The 25,979-nt window shown below is 37.0% G+C and overlaps 1 protein-coding gene across 1 annotated transcript; it reads left to right on the top strand.

Moving 5' to 3' along the window:
• Positions 1-10,529: 10,529 nt before the first annotated feature.
• LOC123243293 (vomeronasal type-1 receptor 1-like) lies at positions 10,530-11,465 on the top strand. Its single transcript, XM_044671525.1, has one exon. The coding sequence runs from the start codon at positions 10,530-10,532 to the stop codon at positions 11,463-11,465; it is 936 nt and encodes a 311-aa protein (XP_044527460.1).
• Positions 11,466-25,979: the final 14,514 nt, after the last annotated feature.

Genomic DNA, 25,979 nt, shown 5'->3' with positions numbered 1-25,979 from the left:
TTGTGTCCTACCAGTATGTGGGACAATTGCAGCCATATTGTGCTTACCCATCAGCACCCTGGACTGTGGAAAATTGCCCTAGTATAAAAGAGAAGGAGATAAAAGTCTGAGGTAAAAGGGAAGTATGATTCCCTGATCTGATTTTACCTTCAATCTCAGGGAGAGGGGAGCCAAAATAAGAGCCAAATGAAGGTACTTGTAGAAACCTGGCCCCGGGGAAGTCCAACATCTGGATTTGTCAATCAGCCACTTCCTTGAACCTCAAAACAAGTCCTGTCTTGGACTCATTCTCATCAGAAACACAGGGGTTGTTGGTCTCCTTGGCCTTGTGCTTCTTTGCACTGTGCAGTGGCTTCTTAGTAATCCCTTCTTCTGAAATCAGACACAATCATTAATTAAAGTTCCAAAATACTTAATAATCATTGGCAGGTTTCCATAGCTGAAAGCTTTTTGTTATGCTTTGATATTAGGGCTAATACATATTGTAAACTTATCCTTCAAAACATTAATACTGATTCCATGTACTCAAGCATAAAAAAAGAAAAATCAAATGTCCTCTTAAAAATATAGAGAAAAACAATAATAATAAAAAATCAGAAATTCATATTGCACATCCCAAACAGAGGCATAACAAAAAGGCTGCTCACTCAAAAGTGAGCTCTCTTTCCTCTCTAACTTGGCCATCATCCAAGTGTACACTAGTACAAGTGCAGGTGTACACGATTTTTCACTATGTAGAAACTTGTTATAGACAATAGTACAACAGCTAATATAAAAGAGTTCATCAAACTTGTCTATAAACTTTCATGATGTCATTATCTCTAGTCCAATCATAGAAAGAGGGTAAAAATAACAATGTAAACAGTAGATATAGCTAATAACCAAAATACTAACTGAAGTGAACATTATACAATAGAATATCTTAGATTAGATTAATATGTAAATTAATAAACACAATTAAATCTAAAAACAAACAAGCAACAAATATAATATTTTTGACAGGATAGTCATTCAGTGTTGTGTAATTTGAATCTGTTACCCTAAAAACTACCACCCCCAGCAAAACTACAATCCCCAGCAAAACTATAATTCCCAGCACCCTACTCACTTCCTCTCATTACATGGTGATGTAGACAAGATATAAGTGGGTTGGAGTTCCATCTCTGGCCCTCTTTTTCCTTCCTGTTGTGGCCTTGGTGGAGCAGGGGATTTTTTTTTATGTTTTTAGTTTAGTTTTTTATTTTTATTTTTAATATTTTTCCCATAGTTACATGTTTCATGCTCTTTCCTTCTTCCCCAACCCCATAGCCAATGCATAATTCCACTGAGTTTTCCATGTATCATTGATTAAGACCTAATTCCATATTATTGATAGTTAGACTAGAGTTCATGTGTTTCTATTTTGTCAGACAATAAACCTTATAAAAATAATACTTGAAGTATTGGACATTAATTTAAATTTTAAAGTATCAGCAGAGTACCCATTTTACAGGTGAGTTATGAATCTGAGAATCCTTTTCTCTAATTTTTAGAGTTGTTGGAATAGTTTACTGAAAATTAGTTATATATGCCTTGTCTTCTAGGTTTAGATCTGCATTTAAGATTGATTTACATAGACTTCTCCTCTATGGCGAGGAGAACAGACTGAAACAGTAAGCATCAATAAGGCAGTGGGAACTGAAAAGGCTTAAAATTCACCTCTCCCTTGTCAAAGTTAAATAAACAACTCCAGGTTCTTATTTTCCATATAGTTTTTAAACAATCACTTGAATTAAAGAAAGCAGGTAGGTAGAGTTTTAAAGTCTATTTTTCTACTCTTAAGTCTGACGACATGTAGATCCTTCCACATGACTCTCCATCTACCTCTTGCGTTGTCATCCAAAGAAGTAGAGAGCCTGCGACACCCCTTCTTTTATCCTTCCCCATGTACCACTTCTGTGGTAATGTCTAATAGTTACATAAATGAGATGCGGGAATTCAATCTACAATCACTGAATTAAAAAAACAAATCCCTTTATACAAGCCTCTTTGAGGTCCCTTCACCTCCTGTGTACCATCATGCATCTTGATTTCTTTGGTCATATCGTTGGCCACTACTCTGGCCATACTTCGGGTCCTTCTGACCATTTCTTTGTGGTACCCCACAGTGATTACAGATTCCTTGGCATGGTGTGTTAGGGTCTGAGTTATAATTTACCCTATTACAATCACTGATCCTGTTGAAGGATCTATTATTATTATTTCTTCAGCTTCTTCTGTTCCTAGTTTCTTGGTTCCTCTTTCTGTAATCCATAGAACTGTAAAAATAAAAGAGGACTGTAAAAAAATACTTTTGATAAGATGAATCAAAAGTATCTTCAGCAATAAAGTAAAGGGAAGCTCATATGTGAACTTCCCTTCAGGGCCAAGTGTAAGGATGCTAAAGAGTCTCTTGTTATAGAAAAATAAACTGTTTATTGAAAATATAAGGATAAAAAAGATTTCTAACAAGGGGATTCTAACTCCACCCAAATAAAACTCCCTAGTTCTGCAAGGAACTGCTTCTCCTATTTTCACAGGCTATACTAATCCTTCCTGATCTCACCGAAATTTTTACTATTCTAAATAGACTAACAATATTATCCTCATAATTCTTAACTTTGCCTCCAAGTTATAAAAATAACAAAGGCTAGCTGATAGAATCAAGTTAGGACTCTGAACCTTAACAAACTCAGAGTCCAAACCAAAGACCAGGTTTTACTTTGGTCTTCTAAAAGTTAAAACAATCTATAAAAATAGTAATAGATAGTAAATAGTGTTTCCCAAGTTGGAAAAAGAAAACATTAAGCTCCTTCAGGTCTTTCCCTCCTTTCCTTCTACCTCAGACAGGAGAGAAAGTCTCCGTGAAGGACTGTGCCAACTGCCAGAGATCAACTGCCACTCCAAAAGAGAATAACTGTCACAGAAAAAAATGTTCAAATTGAAACTTACACTCTGACTCAGCTCTGAAACTCCAATTCTTTCCCAAGCCAGCTTCTATACTTCTTATATCTAAACTAATATAACAAGACTTATTCTCTAATATCATCTTTATAATTCCCCCCCTTCAAGCATATGGGAGAGAGAAGAAATCTCTCCCATATGCTAGCTTTTTTATGTAATTCAAAAGCTATAACTAACCTTATTATAATATTTTCAAAAAATAGTCTTAATCTTACGCTTGTGTTATCTTATTCTTATTGCTACACCTATCTATGTTAACTTGCACTAGGGATACAAATAAAAGAAAAGAAAATTTCAATGAAAACAAATAATCAATGAAAACATACTTGTACAAATGCAAGTGCAAAACATACAATTACAGAATTCCAAAATGCAAAATACAAAATGCAAACTTTTGAAAAACTTCTGATACAATAAAATACAGTTACAAAATCAAATTATGTTTTACAAAAAGCTAAAGTCTATATAAAATACTAAATATGCAAAACTCATGCAAACTAAATTTTTCAAATCGTATTTGAACAATTCAAATGAAACTCTTAGTATGCTAAGACCTTATCCTATTGCTAATACAGAAAACCAAAAATAACTACATTAAAACTCAAAATCAACTTGCTATACTAATAAAATCAAAACCTTTCAACAATTTAACTCTATAGATATCTATAGAAATATACAGATCTGTACAATTTCTATACCTATGTATAAGTTATGTACAAACTATATTACAGACTATATACATAGTAATTATAAATTATTTACATTTTGTAGAAGGAAAATAAACTTCCCTCCTTACGATATTCTAAGAAAACCTTAAAGATTTTCTTCAGAAAGATATGTATGTTCTCCTGACATTATCTCCTAGGAACACATAAAGTCAAGATCTTATTAATTTAATGTGTATAATCATTATTATCTTCCCAAGGTTATTCATGTGTATTCATCCATTTCAATGAATGCTCATCACCTATTTATGACATTGCAGAGTTTATGAGAAATATGTCCCGTATGTGTATGTTATTTTGTAATGAATGCTTACCAAATCTTTAAAGTCACCTCCTCTGCTACTGACTTCTGTCTTTGTGCTGTTACTATGTAGTATTTGGTTGCAACTCTAGAGAAACTGTGTAATATTAAAATGGCTAAAAAACTCTTACATTTCATGTCCATAATCACTCTGTGTTCCTATTCTCTGTGATGATTTTTCTGCAATGACTATGTTACAGTTCAATCATCCTTTCCTCTGTCATCTTCTCTTTCTTCTCTGTTGTCTTCTCCTTTGTCTTGATCTTGATCTCTGTCTGCATTTTTTTCTTCTTCTTGAATAATTTCTCTTCTGATGTCTTTTTGACCTCAGCCATGTTGTCTGATGTAATCTTTTCTGCTGCTGTTTCTTTTTTCACATGTGAACAATACAGCCATGATTCTTTCTCTAATACACAGACAGCTGAAAGTATTTTCAAAATAACATGGAAAGGCCCTACCCATAATACTTATGTTGAGCTAGTTCTTTTAAAGTTTTTGATGCAAATTGAAACTCCACATTTTATCATATGGACTGCATAATATAACGGACCCCCTTGAGAAAAACAGGAAGAAGCATCAGATAAAATAAGAAGCAGTTCAGAGCTCAGTAAAGGTAGAAACCAAGAAGACAATGTAAGAGACTTTAAACCCAAGAACAGCTTTTTTTGGCATGAATTAAACGGGAAATGGGTTATATTCTGTATTAGTCAATAGCATTATATAGCAACAGAAAAAGCTCATACTGGTTTAGCCTTTACTGAGACAAAAAGTCTGTTAGAAGAGAGCTAAAGGGGGCATCTGGGTAGCTCAGTGGATTGAGAGTCAGACCTAGAGATGGGAGGTCCTAGGTTCAAATCTGGCCTCAGACACTTCCCAGCTGTGTGACCCTGGGCAAGTCACTTGACCCCTATTGCCCACCCTTACCACTCTTCCACCTAGGAGCCAATACACAAAAATTAAGGGTTTAAAAAAAAAGAAGAGAGCTAAAAGTCATGTTGTCTTCTTTAGACTTTATTTAATAACATTATATTCAGCTCATGATACCATCTTTTAGGAAAGACTTTATAATTTGGAGAGTTTCCAGATTAAGACTACCAGGTGGTTGATGAGCATCTATATCATGCAACATGCAGATTAAAACAATCATCACATACCACTGTGTATTTGACTTCCCAAGTAATCTGTGGGAAATTTTGCTAGCTTGTGTATGGAGGAGGTGAGAAAATTTTATTTGTTTCTTATCTTGCTATTCTATTGAATAAAGTGACTTTGTTTTGTATAAATGCATCTGCTAATTATTTCAATAGCAGAAAAAATCATATTGGAGAAATTGAGCTACAATTTGGGATCAGTGACTTCCTGAAGAGCATTTAAAGCTTGGTATAGCTGTTTTGGCATGAATTTGAGGAGAAACAGTTTATATTCTGTATTAATCAACAGCATTAAATAGCAGCAGAAAAACCCATATTAACCAAATATATTGAGAGAAAATAAGGCTGTAAATATGGAGTCAAAAGTCATATTATTTTAGATTATATTTCAAGCACTATATTCAGTTTATGATGATATGTTTTAGGAAGGACTTTTTTGAAAATCTGAAGTTTCCAGATGAGAACTACCAGATCATTAATGAGTTTCTAAATCCTGCAACATGCAAGTTAAGAAAATTATAAGGTACCAGCTCATGTGTATCAGATTAACTGACCTGAACAAATAAAGAAAAATAACAAATATTTGAGGTAATGTTAAAAAAAAGGACTCTAATGGATTGTTGATAGAGTTATGAATTGGTCCAACCATTCTGGAAAACAATTGGGAAGTTTACTCAATGAGCTATAAAACTATGCATACTCTTTGACCTAGCAATGTCTTATTAAGCCTGTATCCAAAACAAATCAAAGAAAAAACAGGGCTGATATGGACAAAAATAGACTAGGTCTTTTCTGATGGCAAAGAATTAGAATTGAAGGAAGATCAATCAATAGGGGAATGGCTGAACAATTTGTGATATTTCTCTGTGATGGAATGCTATTTTGCTATAAAAATTACAAGAGGGATGGTTTCAGCAAAAACTAGAAACATATATATATATAAACTGATCCAAAAAGAAGTGAGCATAACTACAGGAATGTTTTACACAATAACACCAATATAGTAAAAATGATTGACTGTGAATGATTTAGCTAATTGGATCAGTAGAGTCACCCAAGACAAATTCAAATTCATGATAAAAAATGCTATCCATTTCTAGAGAGGGAAGTGATAGAATCTTAATTCATACTAAAGAATATTTTTCCTCAATTTTCCTTGCAAAATAGTTAATATGGAAAAATATTTTACATGATTTCAAACATATAACAGATTCATGTTGCTTGCCTTCACAATGGGTAAGAAAGAGGTTGGATGGGGAGAAAGAATTTGGAGGAAATGGAGGAAATACTAATAGATGATATAGTGTTGGTATGTAATAAAGATCTTAACCTACCATAAACTCCCACACTAATAAAAGTTCCTATGTTTCCATAGCATATTCATATTTATAAAGTATTTTCCTTAGAATAAATTCAAATGAGGAGTTAAGATGGTAAATGCAGCCCTTGAAAATTCAGGAATACTGGAGTTCTAATTTGGTTTCAGACACTTACTAGCTTTGTGACCCGGGACATTTCATTTAACCTCTGTTACTTTCAGTTTTCTCATTCATAAAATTGGAATAATACTAGCACCTACTTCCCAGGGTTGTGAGGAAGAAAAGGAATAATAATTGTCAATTGCTTAGCACAGTATTTGGAATATAGCAATTGCCACATATATTTTAACTATTAGTGTCATCTGTATTTTGTATATAAGCAAAATGAGGTTCAATGACTCTTCTCTTTTTGCTTCAATATTCTCTGATTCCTTTTCTCTTTGTGTCTTTTATGTCCCAAAGAATTGTGTAAAGATTCTAGATGATACCGTTTGCTTGTTTGACTTTTCTCATTATTTTTCAACATTTCCTCATGGAGAATTTTAATTAAACAATAGTAATGGTGGGTAATTATTGTCACCAGGGACAAATATTCACTTCATCTAAGAAAGCCTTTACATCTCTGGTAAGCTGTCATGTCTTCTGTAGGTGATATGATAATCACATCCTTGGGGAAGATGAGATCAGATAATCTTGTTCCTATAACTAGTGCCCTAGTCATGCTACACTTACACAAGTGTGTATTTGAGCAGGCAGACACATATGCTTTGAATGCTACCACTTTATACTCTTTCTCTCTGGAACAGAGAGAGACCTGGTGAGTGATCTTTATGTGCAGTCTGAAAAGTAGGAACCTGGGGAGGAAAAAATAATATGGAGCCTGATCCAGCCCTTCTTTGCTGGAGAGAGGGAAAGGAAGCTGGAAAGGGCTCTAGAATAGTATTCCTTTTTAGCATGCTGGGATTGAGAAGTAGGTAGGGAACGATAGACACCAACCTGAGGAAATACTTTTTTTTTTCTCTGAAACCTCCTCCTCACACTGTTATTTAAATACAGACAAGGTCTGGTCTCAGCCTGATCTGGATATCTCTATAGTTTCTGCCTTTCTAATGTCTGTGTTCTAGACTCCTCTTTGGTTTTCCTCTCTCACACTCCTGATCTAATCCCTTCAATAATCTCTCTCTTCTTATTTCTTTTCCCAGTCGTTGGAGAAATATTTTTCTCTGTTATGAACCCCATCTAACATCTTTTCTTCAGCATCCTCTAGATTTTATCATGACTTTATGTAACATATTACATCTTCTCTCTTTCCTCACAATTCAGAGCTTGTTTTGGCTGAGAAGACTCTAATTAGGATGTGAATGAAGGTAAGGGGTCATTAAGGCATGGGTTCTAGATCAGTTTTCCCAGCAGTTTCTGTCAAATAATGACTTCTTCTCTGAAAAGCTTAGATCTTTGTGTTAAACACTAGATTACCATGATCATTTAATAGTGTGTTGATTTGCTATATTCCATGGATCCCCCACTCTATTTCTTAGCCAGTACCAGATTGTTCTGATCATTACCCCTGATAATACAGTTTGAGATCTTGCCACTTCCTTCACATTTTCCTATTAATTCTCTTAATATTTTTGAACTCATCCCTTATACATGAAATTTGATGTTGTTTTTCCTCTAGCTTTATGAAATAATTTTTGGTAGTTTGATTGGTATGGCATTGAATAAGAAAACTAATTTAGATAGAATTATCATTTTATTATATTGACTCAACTTATTCCTGAGCAATTGACCATAGGAATCTATGTATTCCTGACTCTAGACCTGACATTCTATTCACTAAGACACCTAGTTTTCCCAGGGCTAAGTTAAGAGACAAAGATTAAAAAAAATCTTGTGAAAAAAAGCTTTAGATTTTTATATTTGTGAGAGTAATTTAAAATATCTACTTTGTTTAAGAAATAGAATTTCATTGCAATCAATTATCTTAGTGGAGAGTAATATTTGTATAATATGTATTCCATTTGAATATGATTAATAAGTTACCATACTTTACTACAAAAAACTCATTTGATATATTCTGTTTACTCTGTTCTCTGTATATAATTGGGAATTAATTACTTAGTGTATTAATACATCCTGTTCCAGTTCCAATTTTTTTGTTACAACTGAAATAAAGTTGGCATCTTTTTTCATTTGTGTAGCCAATTAACCTGGGGGTGGGAAGTATCTACTTACAAGGAATTTTGTAACCTATATTTTCTTGTATATGATTAGATTCTAAAGACTACCTAAACCTTCTAATAGATTATAATTAGTGTGGAAATTTTTGAGAAAGCAGAAAGTTTATACAACCCTATATGTCAAATATAAATGATTCTAATGGCATAACCTTAAATTCTCTGAACTTTAACTCTGAACTCTGGTCAAACCTTAAATTCTCTGAACTTTCAAGCAAACTTATAACCAAGAAAATGAAACAGGAGACCACATCAGAACTGCCCTGAAAATGAGATCTATTTCAGAAGATGTTTGCAAAGACCAAATAACTAGATGAATTTTCTAATTAAATGGATATTGGAATTGGGTTACCAAAAAATGAGATGATATTAGTTCATATTGATGAGTATTATCATTTATTTTGGCTTTTTGTTTCATTGTATCTGTATACTAAGTTTACTCAGTTATCTTTGTTCATGTGAATTTGCTCTAAAATTAGTCTATGATTTTAGTTGTTCTTACAATGACTTGTATGGCTTGTACTATTGATAGTACTATCAATCTTATTATTCTCATATTGACCAGTCAGGGAAAATTTTAACAGGTCTTCCATTGACAAAAAGGGGAAAATTGAGATAATCAAATGATTCTGAAACCATGTCACAATTGATTCTACTCTGTATCCCTCCCAAAGGGTTATAAAATTGCCCAAGCCATGTTTCTTTGACACTGAACTTAGGTCAGAAATTCAGCTAGCCTGAAACATTAAGTTTAGAAATCCAGTTCTACCATTAATCACCAAATGCCATAAACACTTTTTTCATCTTCCTTGGGGGTGGCATGGAAGAAAATTATAACTATTGTGGTAATTCTACATATGGTTATGTTGTTTCTCTACTTGTGCTTATATAATTCTGTTTTGGATTGTGTTTCCTATGTAACTTGTTGTTGAGCTCCTCTATCCCTCCAGGATAGCAAAGCTCCTCCTGTACCACTCAGGGAACCCTTTTGAAGATACTATAGGAAAGACTATATGACTAGTTCATAAGGTATGGATTATAAGATAAGAACAAGAACCTGAGAACATGACCTATGGCTTTATGGTTATTATAAAGAGTAAAAGAGCTCCCATCAGAAAATCTAGTTGTAACTGCCCATAGATCCATGGGTTATAGATTAAGGCACTAAGTAGTCTTTATTTTGATTCTATATGATATCTTGCATGACTATAGCATGGTGTGGGGAGCTACCACTGTCTCACTGCCACCCACCATGAGTGGCCTCATCAGTAAGTCATCCCACAAAGAAAATGTATTTACATGCTGTTGTATACTGAAACTATTTCTTCAGGATCTCATTATCCTCTCAGAGGTTAGACTAGAATGATCTGTATCTTTAGGCCATTAATACATCTGTAATCACCAGTGAAGATATTCTCTGTAGATGACATAGTGGGTAGAATGTTGGAATTGGAGTTAAGAAAACCATTGCTCAAAGTCTGCCCCAAATTCTTAATAACTGAGTGGCTGGAACACTTAATCTCTAATCTGCCTCAGTTTCCTCTCCTGTGAAAGGCAATAATAATAGAACTTTACCTCCCAGAACTGCTCTGAATATCAAATGAGTTAATATTTTCAAATCACTTTGTAAACTTTAAAATGTTATATAATGCTACTTCTAATAATAATTATTATTTGGTTACTTGGAAATGAAATGGTAATTTTATGGGATATTAGGACTAACTCTCTTCCTAAGGAATATCCTCAATCTCTTGTCTTTTTTTCCAGATTATTCTTCTTTTGGTTGTTATCTATGTTCCCTAAACATCATCACAATGGTCCCTAGTGACATAGCATTTAGGATTATCTTCATCTTTCAGACTGGAGTTGGGGGACTTGGAAATTCTGTCCTCCTGTGCTATTACATGTTTACTTATCTCTCTGGACACAGGCTAAAGCCTATAGATTTGCTCATTAGCCACCTGGCCTTAGTCAATAATGGGGTGCTCTTCTCCAAAGGGATCCCCCAAACAATGGCTGCTTTTGGGATCAACAATTTCTTGGATGATACTGGATGTAAACTTGTCATATACCTTCACCGAGTGGCCAGAAGCCTTTCTCTATTCACCACCTCCTCCCTGAGTGGCTTCCAAGCCATCACCATCAATTGTAAGAGCACCAGATGTGTAAATTTCAAAGCTAAAATGCCAAAATACATTGTCCCCTCCTGTTTCCTGTACTGGGCATTCAGTCTACTAATATATGGTCGTAGCCCTCTTAATATTAAAGGTCCCAGGGAGTCTAGAAATGCCACTGAGGGAAATGAGTATATTTATTGTTCATTTCATGTCTCAGGTGATACATTGGTATATACAATCATGACTACCCTTCATGACCTTATACATGTGGGAATCATGGTCTGGACCAGTGGATTCATGGTGCTTATCTTGTACAGACACCACCAGGAAACCCATTACATTCATCAGAATAATTTCACACCTGGAGGTGCTCCTGAGACCAGAGCTATCCAAACCATCCTTCTGTTGGTCAGTATTTTTGTATCCTTTTACATGATCAACTCTATCATGATAGGGTATATGAGTTTTTTTAAGCCAAGTCGCTGGTTTGTGCATTCCTCTGCCTTCCTGGCTTCTTGTTTCCCAGCTTGTAGCCCTTTTGTCTTGATCATGAGTGATTCCCAAGTTCTCAGGTACTGTGTAGCTTTCTGTCAGAGAATAAAAGTTCCTATCTTAACATTTGCCTTGGGATAAAAGGTTCATCCCAAGAAATACCTATGCAGGATTTGTCATAAGGAAGGGGTTCTTTAGGAGATTATTAATCTATAGTATAACAATATTATGACTCAAAGGTTTAACCTCACTTTTCCAAATAAAAGGACAACTGATGTTCCATTGTTGAGAAAGTTTTAGGTTAGATTGAATTCAGAGAACTTAAAGTAACCTCAAAATCCATGATATTGTGTGAATCTCAGATCACATTATTCTCCATCGTGCATATTTCCATGATATTATTTAGGGTAACATGCTTTTCATACCTTCAGTGAGAGAGTTTTTTTCTGTTCAAATTCACTAATGATTAGCTAATTATGTCTTCTAGGATGTGGTAATATGATGATATGTCAAGGGAAAAATGAAGCCCCTATTTTGTAGCCATTTCACTCTTCCACATTCTTTATTATTGTCCTTTGCCATTAATTTTTTATTTTTACTCATTTTCCCTCCCTTCCATCCTTTCCCTTCTCTCTCCTCTTTTCCTTCATCTTCTCTTTTTTCTCTTCTCTTCTCTCTGTCATACATAAGCACATAAAAAGGTACACACAAAGATACACACACACATATCCACTCTATCATGATTTGGCACATGTGAATTTAATGAGTTAGAAAGGCAAGCAAAATAAAAAAAATTCTGTCTCATTGTCTTTCTATAAGAATGGCAGATTCAATCAAGTAAAATACCAGGAAGATTTTTCCTGAAGGGGAATTTCCAACCTGATCCATGGTCTTGTTAATGAGATTAAATTGTTCTAAATTAATTCACTATTAGTTACTGTATTTGCTCATTCCCTTTTTATTAAAAATAAAACAGTGCTTGGTGAATTTAGGCTGCTTAATTCTCATAGATGTAAGCATCTGTTCTTCTTTGACTTCCTTCTTTTAGACTCATTAATATTGTGTTCTTGAATTCATCTCTGTAGTTTCCTTTATGACCTTGTTCAATCAACCTTCACTCTTCATATGCACTTCCAGGCTTTCCTTTTTCACCACATCTTTTTTTTTTCTCACCATACTCATATAGAATGGTTTCTCCTATCCTAAAAAATACTTTCTCTATCCTCTCCTTTAGCTAAGGTCTTACATTTCTTCTCTGATTCACTGATAACACAATAGAAAGAATAGTTTTTACTTCCTATTTTTCTATCCCCAAATCGTCACTCAAGCTTATGAACAGATGTTGATGGCACCAATATCCATGTTACTTAGGTTCAAAATCTAAGTCAACTTTGACTCTTCTTCAACTTCAATTTCTTATCAGATACTTACTTCAATATAGGCTAATATTATAATAGCTCCTATGTATCTCCTTTTTCACTTCACTAAATCCATGTTAATTCTGGTCCTGCTTACTATAAGAAATTAAATGGATTTTGTGCCATTATAAGTTCATCACACTTTGTAATTGATCCTATTCTTTTTTACTGCCCCATTTTGTATGGTTGCTCAGTCTCATTGTTATGTTTTGAGTTCAGGAATCTATATATTACTTAAAAGTAATTTAAAAGAAAGGTTTTTATTTCTCATGATGGTACATGCAAGGATACACACACACAAACATATTCATTCTATCTTGGCTTGGCACATGCAAATTTAGTGAGAATAGAATATTTCTATAGCAAACACATTTCTATCTCATTTGGTCTTCTATCAGAATGGCAGATTCAATCAAGTAAAATACCAGGAAAATTTTATTAAAAATAAAACAGTGCTTGGTAAACACAATTATCTATTTGTTTAGCCCTGCAAAATTGCCATCCCTATAATCTATTTTATATCTTGTCCCATCATGGTATATTAAAAGTCTTCATCTCTTTCAAGGAAACAAGAAGTTTTTTAGTTTTGATCTCCTATCAAAAACTACAAGATATAGATAGGTCCTATAAAATAATTAATATTCCTTAATGGTTAGAGGGAGGCATGATTTGTCTCACTTGAATGCCAGCATACTTTTCTCAGTACAGACAATCATAAGGTTCCACCTTATCACATTTTCTCCAAGCCTACCAAGATCCTTTATGTTTTGTACAAAGAAAGGTCCCCTCCTTTTCTGGGAGTTTACTGGTTTTTCTAAGCTTACCAATCTGAACCATTTTGTTATCATTTGTACACATTAGTGTTAATTAACTGGTCCTGCTTAGACTCTGTATCTTAATCTACCTTTATTAAAAATAATTGAGATATATCTCTCATGTGAACTAATATAGTAGAGTCCTCCAGGATCTTTCTACCTGCAATGTATTGCTTCTCTGATTCTTCTTTTTTTTTTTTTTAATTTTAACTGATAAATTAGGAAAATTACATGATTCATGTTCTTTCCCTCCCCTCCTCCCACCCCCTTCCTATAGCTGATGTACAATTCCACTGGGTTTCACATGTGTCATTGATCAGGACCTATTTCCATATTATTGATATTTGCACTAGTGTGATCATTTAGAACAGGGGTCGGCAACCTTTATGGCCGTGAGAGCCGTAAACGCCACATTTTTTAAAATGTAATTTGTATAAAAGTAATTCTTAATGTACTATTTTGATCAAGTCATTTTTTGTGTTAAAAATCTTTCCTGCCTTTCAGTGGCCAACGAGAATAAATGAAATTCAATATTCATCAACATACATTTATTAGGCACCTACTGCATATCATGTAATATATTAAACATTGTAGATATAAAGAGACAACAGTAGCTCCTACTTGGAATTGCTATCAGATTGGGAGGGGGAGTGTATATAGTGTGGGAGGTATAGTTGAAGAACCTCCTTTGATCTTCCCAGTGATTCCCAAAGTGGGTGCTACCCCCTGGTGGGTGCTGCAGTGATCCAAGGGAGTGGTGATGGCCACAAGTGCATTTATCTTCCCTATTAATTGCTATTAAAATTTTTAAAAAATTAATTTCCAGGAGGCTAAGGAGTATTTTTTCTGGAAAGGGGGCAGTAGGCCAAAAAAGTTTGGAAACCACTTTAGACACGCTCATGGCAGCCATTTCTTTGCAGCATGCATTGAAATGGACTTGTGAAGACTAAGTCATGGAGTGTATAAGCCCCTTATTATTGTGTAACGTGTGTTCTCATTAAGCAGGAAGTATTTTCTCTTTGAGATATTAGACCAAGTATGACTATACCAGTCTGCTAACCTCAAGTTCTAAACTGAAATATGATACTCTTATAAGTCATTCAAAAATTAACAAAAAATAATTTTACTTAGCCATTGTATAGATAGGATAAGCAGTATGGATATAATACTTAGCTCAGGTAGCTAGAAACCCCTATCTCACCCATTTCTCTATGCTAAAATGTAAAACAGGATAGGAGGAAGTAACTCACAAGGACTCAGGGCTGTGTTGGTGAACCTATGGCCTGTGTGCCGGAGTGGGCTGCTCCCCTCCCCCTCTCCACCACATCTGAGGACATTTCTCCCATCCTCCACCCCTCTGCCCAGCAGCACAGTGGGAGCATTTTCTCTCATCCCAGTTGGGGTAAGGCAGGGGACTCATATGTGGCATGAGGGTTGAAGTTTGGGCACTCAGGCTCTAAAACATTTGATATCTTGCCTTAGGTAGGGCATGCATTAAGTTTTAAAGGTACAATATTTTTTTTATTCCTTTAGGTAACCAGGAAACCATATAAATAGGCCTTGAGGTTGCTAGGCAGGAGCCACAATCAACAGAGATAGAACTTGAACATTAATCTCTTAGGCCAGTGATGATGAGTCTTTTAGAGACTACATGCCATGACTCGCTCCCCCCATAGAGACCAAATTATTTCCCCCCTCGAAATACACCCTCTGAGACAATGGACACTGTATGGAGGAGACTCACTTTTCAGGATGTAGTTGACCATCTTAGGTAACTCTTTTTAGGAAAAACTAGGTGGGAGAGATTCTTGGGCCAGCAAGTCCTGTCACCATTCAATTGTGGGGAGGAGAGATTTAACAGGGTTCTCGATTAAGATGTTTCCCTTTTTTAAAAACAAAATCATCCTTTGGGGCAGCTAATCCAGATCTGGATTCAGGTCAAATCTGGGCTTATAAGAATTGTTTTACTAATGATTCTGGTTTGGCTGCCATCCTGACCTGAAGTCTTCCAGGGAGTAAGTACATAAGGGCAAGGAGGCATGGTGGAGATGGGGAAGGGAGAAGCTCCACTGGAGTAACTAACTTTGAGTGCCATCTTTGGCACATGTGTCATATGTTTGCCATCATGGCTTTAGGAATATTAATCTGGCAGCATTGTCATTGACTCTCTTCCCTACCTGCTCCAGATTACCCAGAGATCACTTGACAGGACAAAGGAATCACAGTCATGTGTCATATCTAATGGTCTGATGCTAGTGTCTCTTGGCATCCCCTGGCATCAACATGACTATCCCAAGCATCAGCTTGCCAGAGCTAGTACAATGTCACCATGGAGAGAGGAGCTAGTTCAATTTAAAGAATGAACTTGAAACGCAGAGTGATCTTTTTACTTCCACTCTGTTGGCTTCTGTACCTGTTGCTGGGCAGGTTGCATTTCTCTCAGCTTTTCCTTATTTCTTGATCTCTGGCAAACTGTACCCACAGAAGCTGAATAGAGAATCAGATCTAGTAAGACTGAGAGCTCTCTCTCACTTATCTCTATAAATCTCTCTTTATTAATAAATGCTGATAAATCTGGTAATAAACCTCAAGATCAATTTTTATTTATAGCATATTCTTGAGAACAATTTGGAACCATGCCCAAAGGGCCATAAAACCGGGCATACCCTTTGACTCATCAATATTATTACCTGGTCTATATCCCAAAGAGATCAAAGATAGGGGAAATCAACCTACTATTTCAAAGATATTTATAGCAGATTTTTTTTGTGGTGGGAAAGAAATGGAAAGTGAAAGGATGTTCCATTAGTTGAGGAAAAGCTGAGCCAATTGTGGTATGATTGTAATGGAATACCATTGTGCCATAAGAAATGATGAACAGGACAACAATTAAAAAAAAACCTAGAAAGTTTTATGTGAACCAATACATAATGAAATGAACAGAACCAGGATAACCTTGCATTCAGTGACAAAAATAATGTATGATGATCAACTGTGAATGACAACTATTATTAGCAATGCAAAGACCAAAGACAACTCCAAAATACAAGTGACACAAAAAACCTATCCATCACTATGAAAGGAAATAATGGAGTCTGAATTCCAATTCAAATATACCATTTTTCACGTTATCTTTTTGTGAATTTTTTTTTACATAAGCACTACATCCACGCCAGCACTTCCTGAGGCAGTCACCTGAGAAAGAGAGCAAACACCTCCTAGATCGTTACTTTTATTCCTTCTTTTTACCTCTGGTTTAAGCTCCGAATCATGTCTGGATCAAGCTTATAGGCCAAAGTCCTGTGACTCTAGTTAGGTGATTTAATTGGGCACCTGCCTAGGTTACATAAGTGATGTAGCTCTAGGAGTGCAGGGAAGCAGGTAGGACCCAATGTGTGATCCTGGAAGAGGGTTCCCTTCACACAATCCTCCTTTTGATTCTTTGGGATACTAGCATGTTAAATCTCATTTGGATTTTCTAGGAGATTAACATGTAAGGTCTCTCCAATGAATAATTCCACATATGTAGCCTATACCTCTAAAGATTCTCTTACTAGAGATGTATAAAATATTGCTCTTTACACGCAAGGAATTATAATAATTTGGGTAACAGGAGGGAAAGAAAACAAAATATGATTGACAGATGCATTGAAAAAAGCCAATTGGTGATGCTTCCCTTTGGCATAAGAGTTTACATTCAGAATAAATGATAGGTGTGGTCCCCTTCAGTTAAGTTCATTATATCCCAAAGTTTACTCTGGATCTTTTGATGTAGTGTGTGATTTCTGTAGGCATCCTTATAACATCTTTTCCAGAAGATCAATTTTCTTTATTTGGGGTGTTGGAGAGCTTCTCTTCCTAAAATTGCCTTTAAAGATCTTAAACCTTGGATTTTAAGACAATTATATTATCTCCCTTTAAAAGGGTATCGACCAACATTAGACTCACTCCAGGATACATGGCTGAGTTATGAAGTATATGAGTCAATTCTCAACAGAAAACCAAAACCCCAAAACCCAAATGTAAGAGAAAATTAAATTCTGGATAAAAAAATCAAAATACATATAAAAATCCTATGTGTATAAAATTTTGTGGAAAATATAAAATCATAACAGGACCTTGAATTACCACAAGGCCCAATTAAAGTGGCTTCTGTCCTACAAGCATGTGGGACAATTGCAGCAGTATTGCACTTACTCTTCAGCAGCCAGGACTATGGAAAATTGCGATAGTATAAAAGAGTAGGAGATAAAAGTATGAGATAACAGGGAAATATGATTCCCTGGTCTGATTTTACCTTCAATCTCAGAGAGAAGAAAGCCAAAATGAAAGCCAAATGAGGGTACTTGAAGAAACCTGGCACAGGGACTGAATTCTTAAGTGAGGGAGGTCTGTGACCCATGTGTTCAAGAGTGGGTGACGAATCAGAATCGAATGACCAGGCAGTCCAAAGCAAAGCCTTTGTTGTGATTGGTACATGTAAAAAGGGAGGAATGCACAAGAAGTGACAAAAAAGAAGTGCCTTTAAAAGGGAGTTACAATTTCCTGTGGGGACAGTTCTTTGTTCTTCAGAGTTCAGAGTTTGAGTTGGAAGATGGTAAAGAATCTGCTACTGGCCTTGAGACCTTGGACTTGGTGAAATTGTTCTTAAATCTCTCCTTTTGAACTACCATGTGGTAAGTGAAAAAGATTGACTCTTTCCAGAATTGTTCTGAAGAGACTCTCTCTTCTTAAGAGAGGCTTCATGACCTCAGCTTAAGGCTGAGGCCCCTCTGGTTGAGGATTGAGGCAGGGGCCAGAGTAAAATACTTAGCATGTTAGGTTAGATATCTTGCCCTATCCTCCCTCTGATTTTCTTACTTTCACTCTCTCTTCCCATTTGAAAATAAACTAAAATAAAAGTCATTCTGCCTTGAGTTCTTCATTAGGAATTGTAATAATTCCTTGGCGACCACCCTTTTGAATATTCAGTCCAACCATAATTTATCCCCCTTTACACTATGGACTTTTATAATAGCATTATCTTTAGTCCAATCATAGGAAGAGGGTACAAATAAAGACAATGTAACAGAGCATATAGATAATAACCAAAACATACTAACTGAAGTGAGCATTATATAATGGAATATCTTAGATTAGATTAATATGTAAACTAAAAAAAATTAAATCTAAAAAAAAAGCAGTAAATACAATATTTTTTAACAGGTGTTATGTTTCTTTTTTTAGAACACCTGCCTAAAATCATTGCCCTTTTTGCTTGGCCTTGCTGTACTACTGATTGATGTAAATGATCCACGGTCTTACTACAGAATGATGTTTCTTTCCCTTCATAGTGAGAATCAATGAATGCTACCTTCTTCAAGCTTGTATCAAGAATTCGTGCAGATGTGCCTGGTTCCCTGTCAGTGTTCCCCACATCACTGTTTCCTTTCCCATAAATTCTCTCCTTAATTTCGATTATATCCTCCTCCATTTGCAACTCCTCCTCAGTCATTCTTTTGTAACTTTGTGTTACATCCACCAACCCATAATTCATAATTTCTTTTGCACCCATTTTGTCTTTCCCACATTCCTCTGCCACATCATTGTCACTGCCCTTATCTGTCCTCACAACAACTAAGGCTGCTTTCTTTGTTCATAAGGTACAAGGTCTGGCTCCTTGGGACAGGTATTCATCCATTTTTGATAAACTAGGGGAATTACTAAATTTGGCACAGTCAAGGTCACAACATCTGGCCTTTACTTTATCACTGTATCTGTTGTTGTCCCTGTTGTTGTTACTATTATTATTGTTGTTGTATCTCGAATTATAATAGGTGTTTCTCCTGTTGTTGTTATTATTGCTCCTATTTCTAAAATTTATTTGGGACTTGAACCTACATTTCTGAACTACGTGTCCAAGTTTTGAGCATAGGAAACACTGCTTGACCAAGTTGTTTACACTGCTGGAAGATTGCCTAGAAGATTGCCTAAGCCTGCTCTGGCTCCTCTGATTGTTGGACATCAGAGCCATATTTTTAATCTCCTCTATTTTCTTGGACTTCTGAGCTTCTTTCAATTGCCTCTTCAGTTCTGCTATCTCCCTATCCTTTTCAGAGCTCTTTGATGGCTTTGGTTCACTATGTCTAGATTCATGGACATATGCAGCTGTTTTCCTTAACTCCTCAATGGGCATGGTCTCCCATTGTGGGCAATGTAACTTGAAATATGCCTGGATATAATTCAGACTCCCCTTAACAAATTGCCTCCTGACATGCTGGATGTTGTCCTCAGCTGTCATGTCCCTAAAACTCAGGATAGTTTCACCAGCCTCTAATAACCTGTCCAGATAAATACTTGGGTGTTCCTCCTCCCCCTGCCTTAATTTTTCAAAGGACCCCCATGCATTAGATCTTCTTCCATGTAGCCTCATTGCTTCTGCTAAGTCCTCCCTGCACGTTCAAAGATAGATCATATTAGCATGTAAGGACAGCTCTAAGTCTTGATGCTGCTCTGGCCACAAGGCAGAATTGGGGTTGCTTCTAGTTTCAGCAATAAATTTTGCCTTTTCACTAGGGGTGAACAATTCTGAAAGTAGCAATTCCACGTCCTCAAATTTGGGTTGTAAAGCCTCACTGCCAGTTTATATTCTTTTATTGATTAGTGTGGATTGACATAGAACTAGCGGAACCTCCTTTTCAAAATCTCCAGATCACTTCCTAAAAAAGGTTTGTAGTCTTTCACATGTATAATGCCTTCAGCTGGTTGTACTATAGTTCTGTTGGTGATTGGAAGGATAGTTATAGGAGCTGCGTCAGCCCTTACAACCTCTTGTTGTTCAGGGTTCTCATCTTTAACCTGTTGTTTCATATCACCCCCCTTCTTTGTTGTGACAGCATTCTCAATGATCTCTAGTTGCATTATTGTTTTAACATCCAAGTCCTTCCCTTCCCTGATCTGCCTGTTGATTTCAATTAAGGTCTTCATGTGTTCCACCATTTGCTCTAAAACTGGGTTTGTAATTTCAGTTCTCCCAAAGGTAAATGCCAACACCTTTCTCAAAATCATGAGGGCCCCATAGAAAGTTGCAGTCATGGCTATCCCTGATGGCACATATGCCAAGGCATCACCCACTGATATTGTTAGCCACATGTATGTTTCATAAATTTCTATAACCTGCTTAAAGAATTGGGGAACTGTAATCAATCAAAAGGTGTCACAAGTCTGTCAAATACCATATATCAGGACCCCAGAGCACCCCAGTGTAACAACAGCCCTGTTGATGAAGCTGCCCATATTGATCACTTCCCAACTAGGTTCTGAAGTAAAAATCCTAGGCTGGCTGGCCAAAAGTGTTATGTCTTTAATAACAGGGATGTTGGGAAGCTGATGGTCTGTCCAGGGCCAGGTGCCTGCAAGACACTCTCCTCCACCCCACACAGGCTTGAGTGAATGGGGAGGGGCAAGTGCTCCTTGCTCTCAAACTCCTCCTACTCAGCAGTTGGTTTTCAGTTGAATATGGAAGCAGGGCTATGACTTCTGACAAGGCTCAGCAAAGCTAATCTTTAATGATGTTCTCCTCAACTTATGTTCCCCACAGGTTTGATTGAGGAACTGAGTAGAAGCTAGATATCTTGATGTTAAGGACTGAGAAGGATCAGACTTCTTAGGCTGGAAACTGACAGGAATCAAGTTTAATGGCTGTGTGAGTAAACCCCAAATAATACCCAGGCACTGCTATTAAAGATAAAGCTTATATTGATAACAGAAAGAAGGGGAAGGAAAGAGGGGGTAATTAGAATTTGGATAAGAACTGGGAAGCCCTGAACTGTTGAGTTGAAGCTGCCCCTCCCCCCCACAGGAGGGAGTGGCAGACCTTTAACTAACTTGCCCTCAAAGCTAATAGTAATTACTTCTAATATCTAAATAACTAAATAATTATTATATTGATGCTGGAAAGGTCTAATCCTACTAGACAGGAAATTACTGAGTAGAAACCACAATGGCTTTTGCCACTATGGCCTCCCTGGCAAACCCCAAATCAGGAACAGTGAGCAGAGCGACCTGCTCACCTCAACTCCCAGAAAACAACTGTTTAACGCCCTACCAACTGCCCCCTCACCCAAAGTTCTCTGGGGGGGGGTCCCCCATGGAATTCTGGATGAGGCTTGACCCTGTATTTTGCAGGAATTCCATCCTGCCATTTTCTATATTACACAAGATAGTCACTCAGTATCAGCAGAGTGCCCATTTTACATGTGAGCAATGAATCCAAGAGTCCTTTTCTCCAATTTTAATAGCTGTTGGAGTAGTTTGCTGGAAATGAGTTATATACACCTTGTCTCCTGGGTGTAGATCTGTATTTGAGATTGCTTTACATAGACTTTTCCTCCATGGGGAGGGGAACAGACTGAAACAGTTTGCATCAATAAGGCAGTGAGGTCTGAAAAGGCTTAAAATTCATCTCAAGCCTGTCAAAGTTAAATTAAAAACTCCAGGTTCTTATTTTCCATAGAGTTTATTAATAATCACTTGAAATAAAGAAAGCAGATAGGGAGAGGTTTAAAGCCTATTTTTCTACTCTAAGTCTAAAGATGTGTTGATCCTCCAACTGAACTCTCCATCCCCCTCTCACTTTGCCTTCCAGGGAAGTAGAGAGCCTGTACACACCAGGCAGTCCTTCCTTTATTCTCCTGCCCCATGTACTACCTGTGTGGTAACATCCAATAGGTATGCAAATGGGATGTGGGAATTCAGTCCACAATCACTGAATGTGTGGAGGGGATTCTCTTTACACAAGCCTCTTTGAGATCCCTTCCCCTCCTATGTACCATCATACCTCTTGATTGCTTTGGCCATATCTTTGGCCACTCCTCTGGCCATACTTCTGTTCATTGTGACCATTTCTCTGTGGTACCCCACAGTGATTACAGATTCCTTGATATGGTGCATAATGGTCTGAGTTATAATTTACCCTATTACAATCACTGAATCTGTTGAAGGATCTATTATTATTGTTATTATTATTATTTCTCCAGCTTCTGTTTCTATTTTCTTGGTTCCTCTTTCACTTTTCATCAAGTAAATTAAAAGGCAGTATTTGCATTTGGATTGTCTGAAAAAGCAAAAACAATCACTCAAAAAATCAAAAAAGGATAACTATAGAAATTGGGTTATATGAAAGGAACCAGACAACAAATCAATAACAGCAATAAATTTATATTCTCCAAGAGACTTAGCAGCCATAGTCATAAAGGAAGCATGTAAGCTAAAAGAGAACATAGTCAATAACACAATAATAAAAGGAGACTTCATTATCTCTCAGTTTTGTATGCCTAACAGAAATATAAACAAAAGCAAAAATATGGAACTGAACAAGTTACTTGAAAATGTAGTTAAAAGATTTATGACATATTAAAGGGACAGCAAAAGAATATAAATATCTCTTAGCTCTATATGGAATATGTCAAAAATTGATTGTATATTACGATACAGTTATTGCAAGCCAATATTAAAAGACACAAAGAGCTAATAAATCCTTTTTAGACCATAATGCAATAAAATGTAATTAATTCAAAAGGAAGCTGTAAAGCAGGATTAGGGAGAGTACTCAGTGGAGAGGAATAATGAAGACCTAAAGTAAGGTTGGAAAAGTGGTGTCTACATTACACCTCCTTTTCAAATGGAGTACCTGTGAGGAGCTATTTGATATCCACCCTTGTAATAAGAGGGTAATGTGGCTGGTAACAGGGGAGCTGGTGGTACAAGTGAGTCACCTGGGCCAGGGAGCCTGTAACTACTGTAGCTGGTGATTTGAGACTGCCAAGGGTGTGTAGCCTGAGCTGTGATGCCCAGTCAGTCTCCCTGCTATCTATAGGCTCCTTTAAGGTGGAGAGTGAGGAGCCCCTCCCTGCCAGAGTGAAAGCAGAACTCAACAGGAGGTGAAGCTCACACCCTTCTTGAACAAAATAGATGCTTGCCCAGTACTTCCTTTGGAGTCAAGTGGTTGCTATTCTCCCGTCTCCTCAGCCCCTTAGCCCAAGATGATGTTATAATAACTACAGAAGTTCACAGTTTCAGGCTAAGGGTTTATTTTAACACGGAAAGGAAAACTGAGCTAAGAGGATTTAGGGCTCTTGAGAGACTGTTGCTAGGGGCAACTGGCAAGTATTGGCTATGGACCTAGAAGGTAAGGCCAGGCTGAGGGAACCAGCCCTCAGCAAGAGATAGTTTAAAACTGCCCTGATGTTGTTTGATCCACCAGCTCAACAGATATAGTTGATGAATCAGTTTGGGGGTGTCCCTGTTGCTAGGCTGCCCTAATCTAAATCCTGCCCACGATCCACAACCCAACCTCCCTTCAACCTCACTTAAACTTCCCTTCCCCCTCCCGGGGTCCCCAAAGGGAAGTCAGGGGTAGCTAGGTGTCTGGGTGAGGTCAAGGAAATCAGAACGCCCAGGTTGGTTCAGCAGGGGTATTTATAGTCCCAGCTCAAATTGTCAGGTCTTGGGACTGGCACCTGCTGCACCAAAGTTACATTCTCCTAACTGCCAGGATTGCCCAGGGTAATTTGCAAATGCAAGAGATCTTGCATAAATCCTGGGTTACAATTGCATAAATCCTGCATTACACCCTCTACTAATTCTGAACTAAGAGAGGGAGATGTTTCAAGGCCAGGGGCCACTTCTGAGATATGAATTTCAAATTGGATACAATCTTTCAAGAAGATGAGTTATGGGAGAATAATAATGAAATCTTTACAATAACAATAGCACATTTCCATAGTAGTTTAAGATATACAAAATCCTTCACATAAAGTATTTCACTTGATCCTCACAACAACCCTATGACAGTCAGTATCACATAGTGTAATACAGGATTATTAACATTGCCATATTGGCTTGGGACAACCTGTCAGTTGTCCTGGTTGGAATGTTGACTGTGGCATGAGCCATAGGGCAAGCACCAACTGCCAGTTGGGCCAAGAGTATATAAAGCCCTGGAGACCCAGGGCGGGGTTCTGTTTTTTTTCCTGACTTCTCCCCTGACCTCTCTCTTACCTCATACCCCCTGGGGCCCTGGGAGGTGGGAGTGGGAATATGGGTACTTGTTAGGCCTAGGATAGGGTTAAACCAATTATACAGAACAACTTATCAATACTATCAGCACTACTGGCAAACTTTTAGTCAAAGATCTACTTTATTTATTATCCAGAGACCACATCACTCTGACCCAGAGCTGCCTGCCCTGGGTCAGCAGAAGAGCGTCCAGACAAGACCTATTAGCAACCTGAGTCAGATAAAACTTTACCCTTAGTTCTCAGTATTTCCTAACCCTATTTCCACTGCCTTATTCCCATTACTCCTGTTATCTCTAAACCCCCTAGCCTTAACCTGAGAACTCAGTGGTTGTTTGCCTACCATCTAAGGTCAAGCAGGGACAGGAAACAGGATGGGTTCTGAGCAGTTTCAGCAGGTATAAACTCCATTGCTGAAGGGCAGGAAGGTCTACATTCACTTCCTGTTAACCTATGATACACCAATAGGAGGCTACTTCCTCAGCAGGAAATGGGCTGAAAGCTGACACCTTAAAGGAGCCTGGTGTCTAGCAGTGAGAGTTACACTGAACACTCAGTTAACCTGGGTTGGATCCTTGATACATTTATAAAAAATTTCAAGCTCACCCCAGATCCAGCTCATTCCATCCTTTTACAACTAGCACTTTCCTCCTTCTAGTTTCATTACCAGCCTAAGGCCCTTTGACCCATTCATTACAATAGTAGATTGAGGTTTCCTTGAATACAGAAAGACCTGAGTGGCTGTCTTTCTGACACATAGTGCCTGTATGACCCTGATGAAAACATATTTCCTCTTAGTGCAATAAGCAGTTCTTTAAGAATCTATTTTGTGGTGAATGTGTCAATGTGCATTACTATAGGCAATATCCTCAACTATGTGTTTTACCTACCAAAAAATAATTGTAATAACAATCCAAAATAAAAACCATGCTGCTTTTACTCTAGCCTATTATATTACATTAGTGTTGTGATAAAAATGGTGACAGGCCATAGGTTTTAATGGTTTATTAAGAGAATTTAGAATGTGAGAGGAGAGAGAGAAAAAATAGATAGATTTCTCTTAAGGAAGGATTAACCTGATTATAACACCTCTGTTTAGTGTGTATTCTCCTGCAGTAATGCAAGCAGTCAGTTTCTTCAAGAGTGGAAGTCAAGAGAGCACAATCACCTCTGACTTGAATTTATCTAACTTCCTCTCCACCTCCTGAGTCTGACACATCACACTTAGTAAGCCAATGTCTCCCTTCCTCTTTCACTCCAGCCACCCAGGGGACATTCACCCTGGTTTGTTGTCCCATGGGGGAACTGACCTCAAAGGGGACACCAGAGTTTAGATTCCATCATCCCCTTAACAACTTCCTTCAC

Source organism: Gracilinanus agilis, chromosome 3 (genome assembly GCF_016433145.1).
Source record: "Gracilinanus agilis isolate LMUSP501 chromosome 3, AgileGrace, whole genome shotgun sequence".
NCBI lineage: Eukaryota > Metazoa > Chordata > Mammalia > Didelphimorphia > Didelphidae > Gracilinanus > Gracilinanus agilis.
Note: the sequence above shows the minus strand (reverse complement) of the source record. Positions and strands in the feature narration are given on the sequence as shown.

Bases quoted from the DNA above. Each gene is read 5' to 3' on its own strand.
- LOC123243293 (XM_044671525.1), top strand. From the start codon at position 10,530: ATGGTCCCTAGTGACATAGCATTTAGGATTATCTTCATCTTTCAGACT.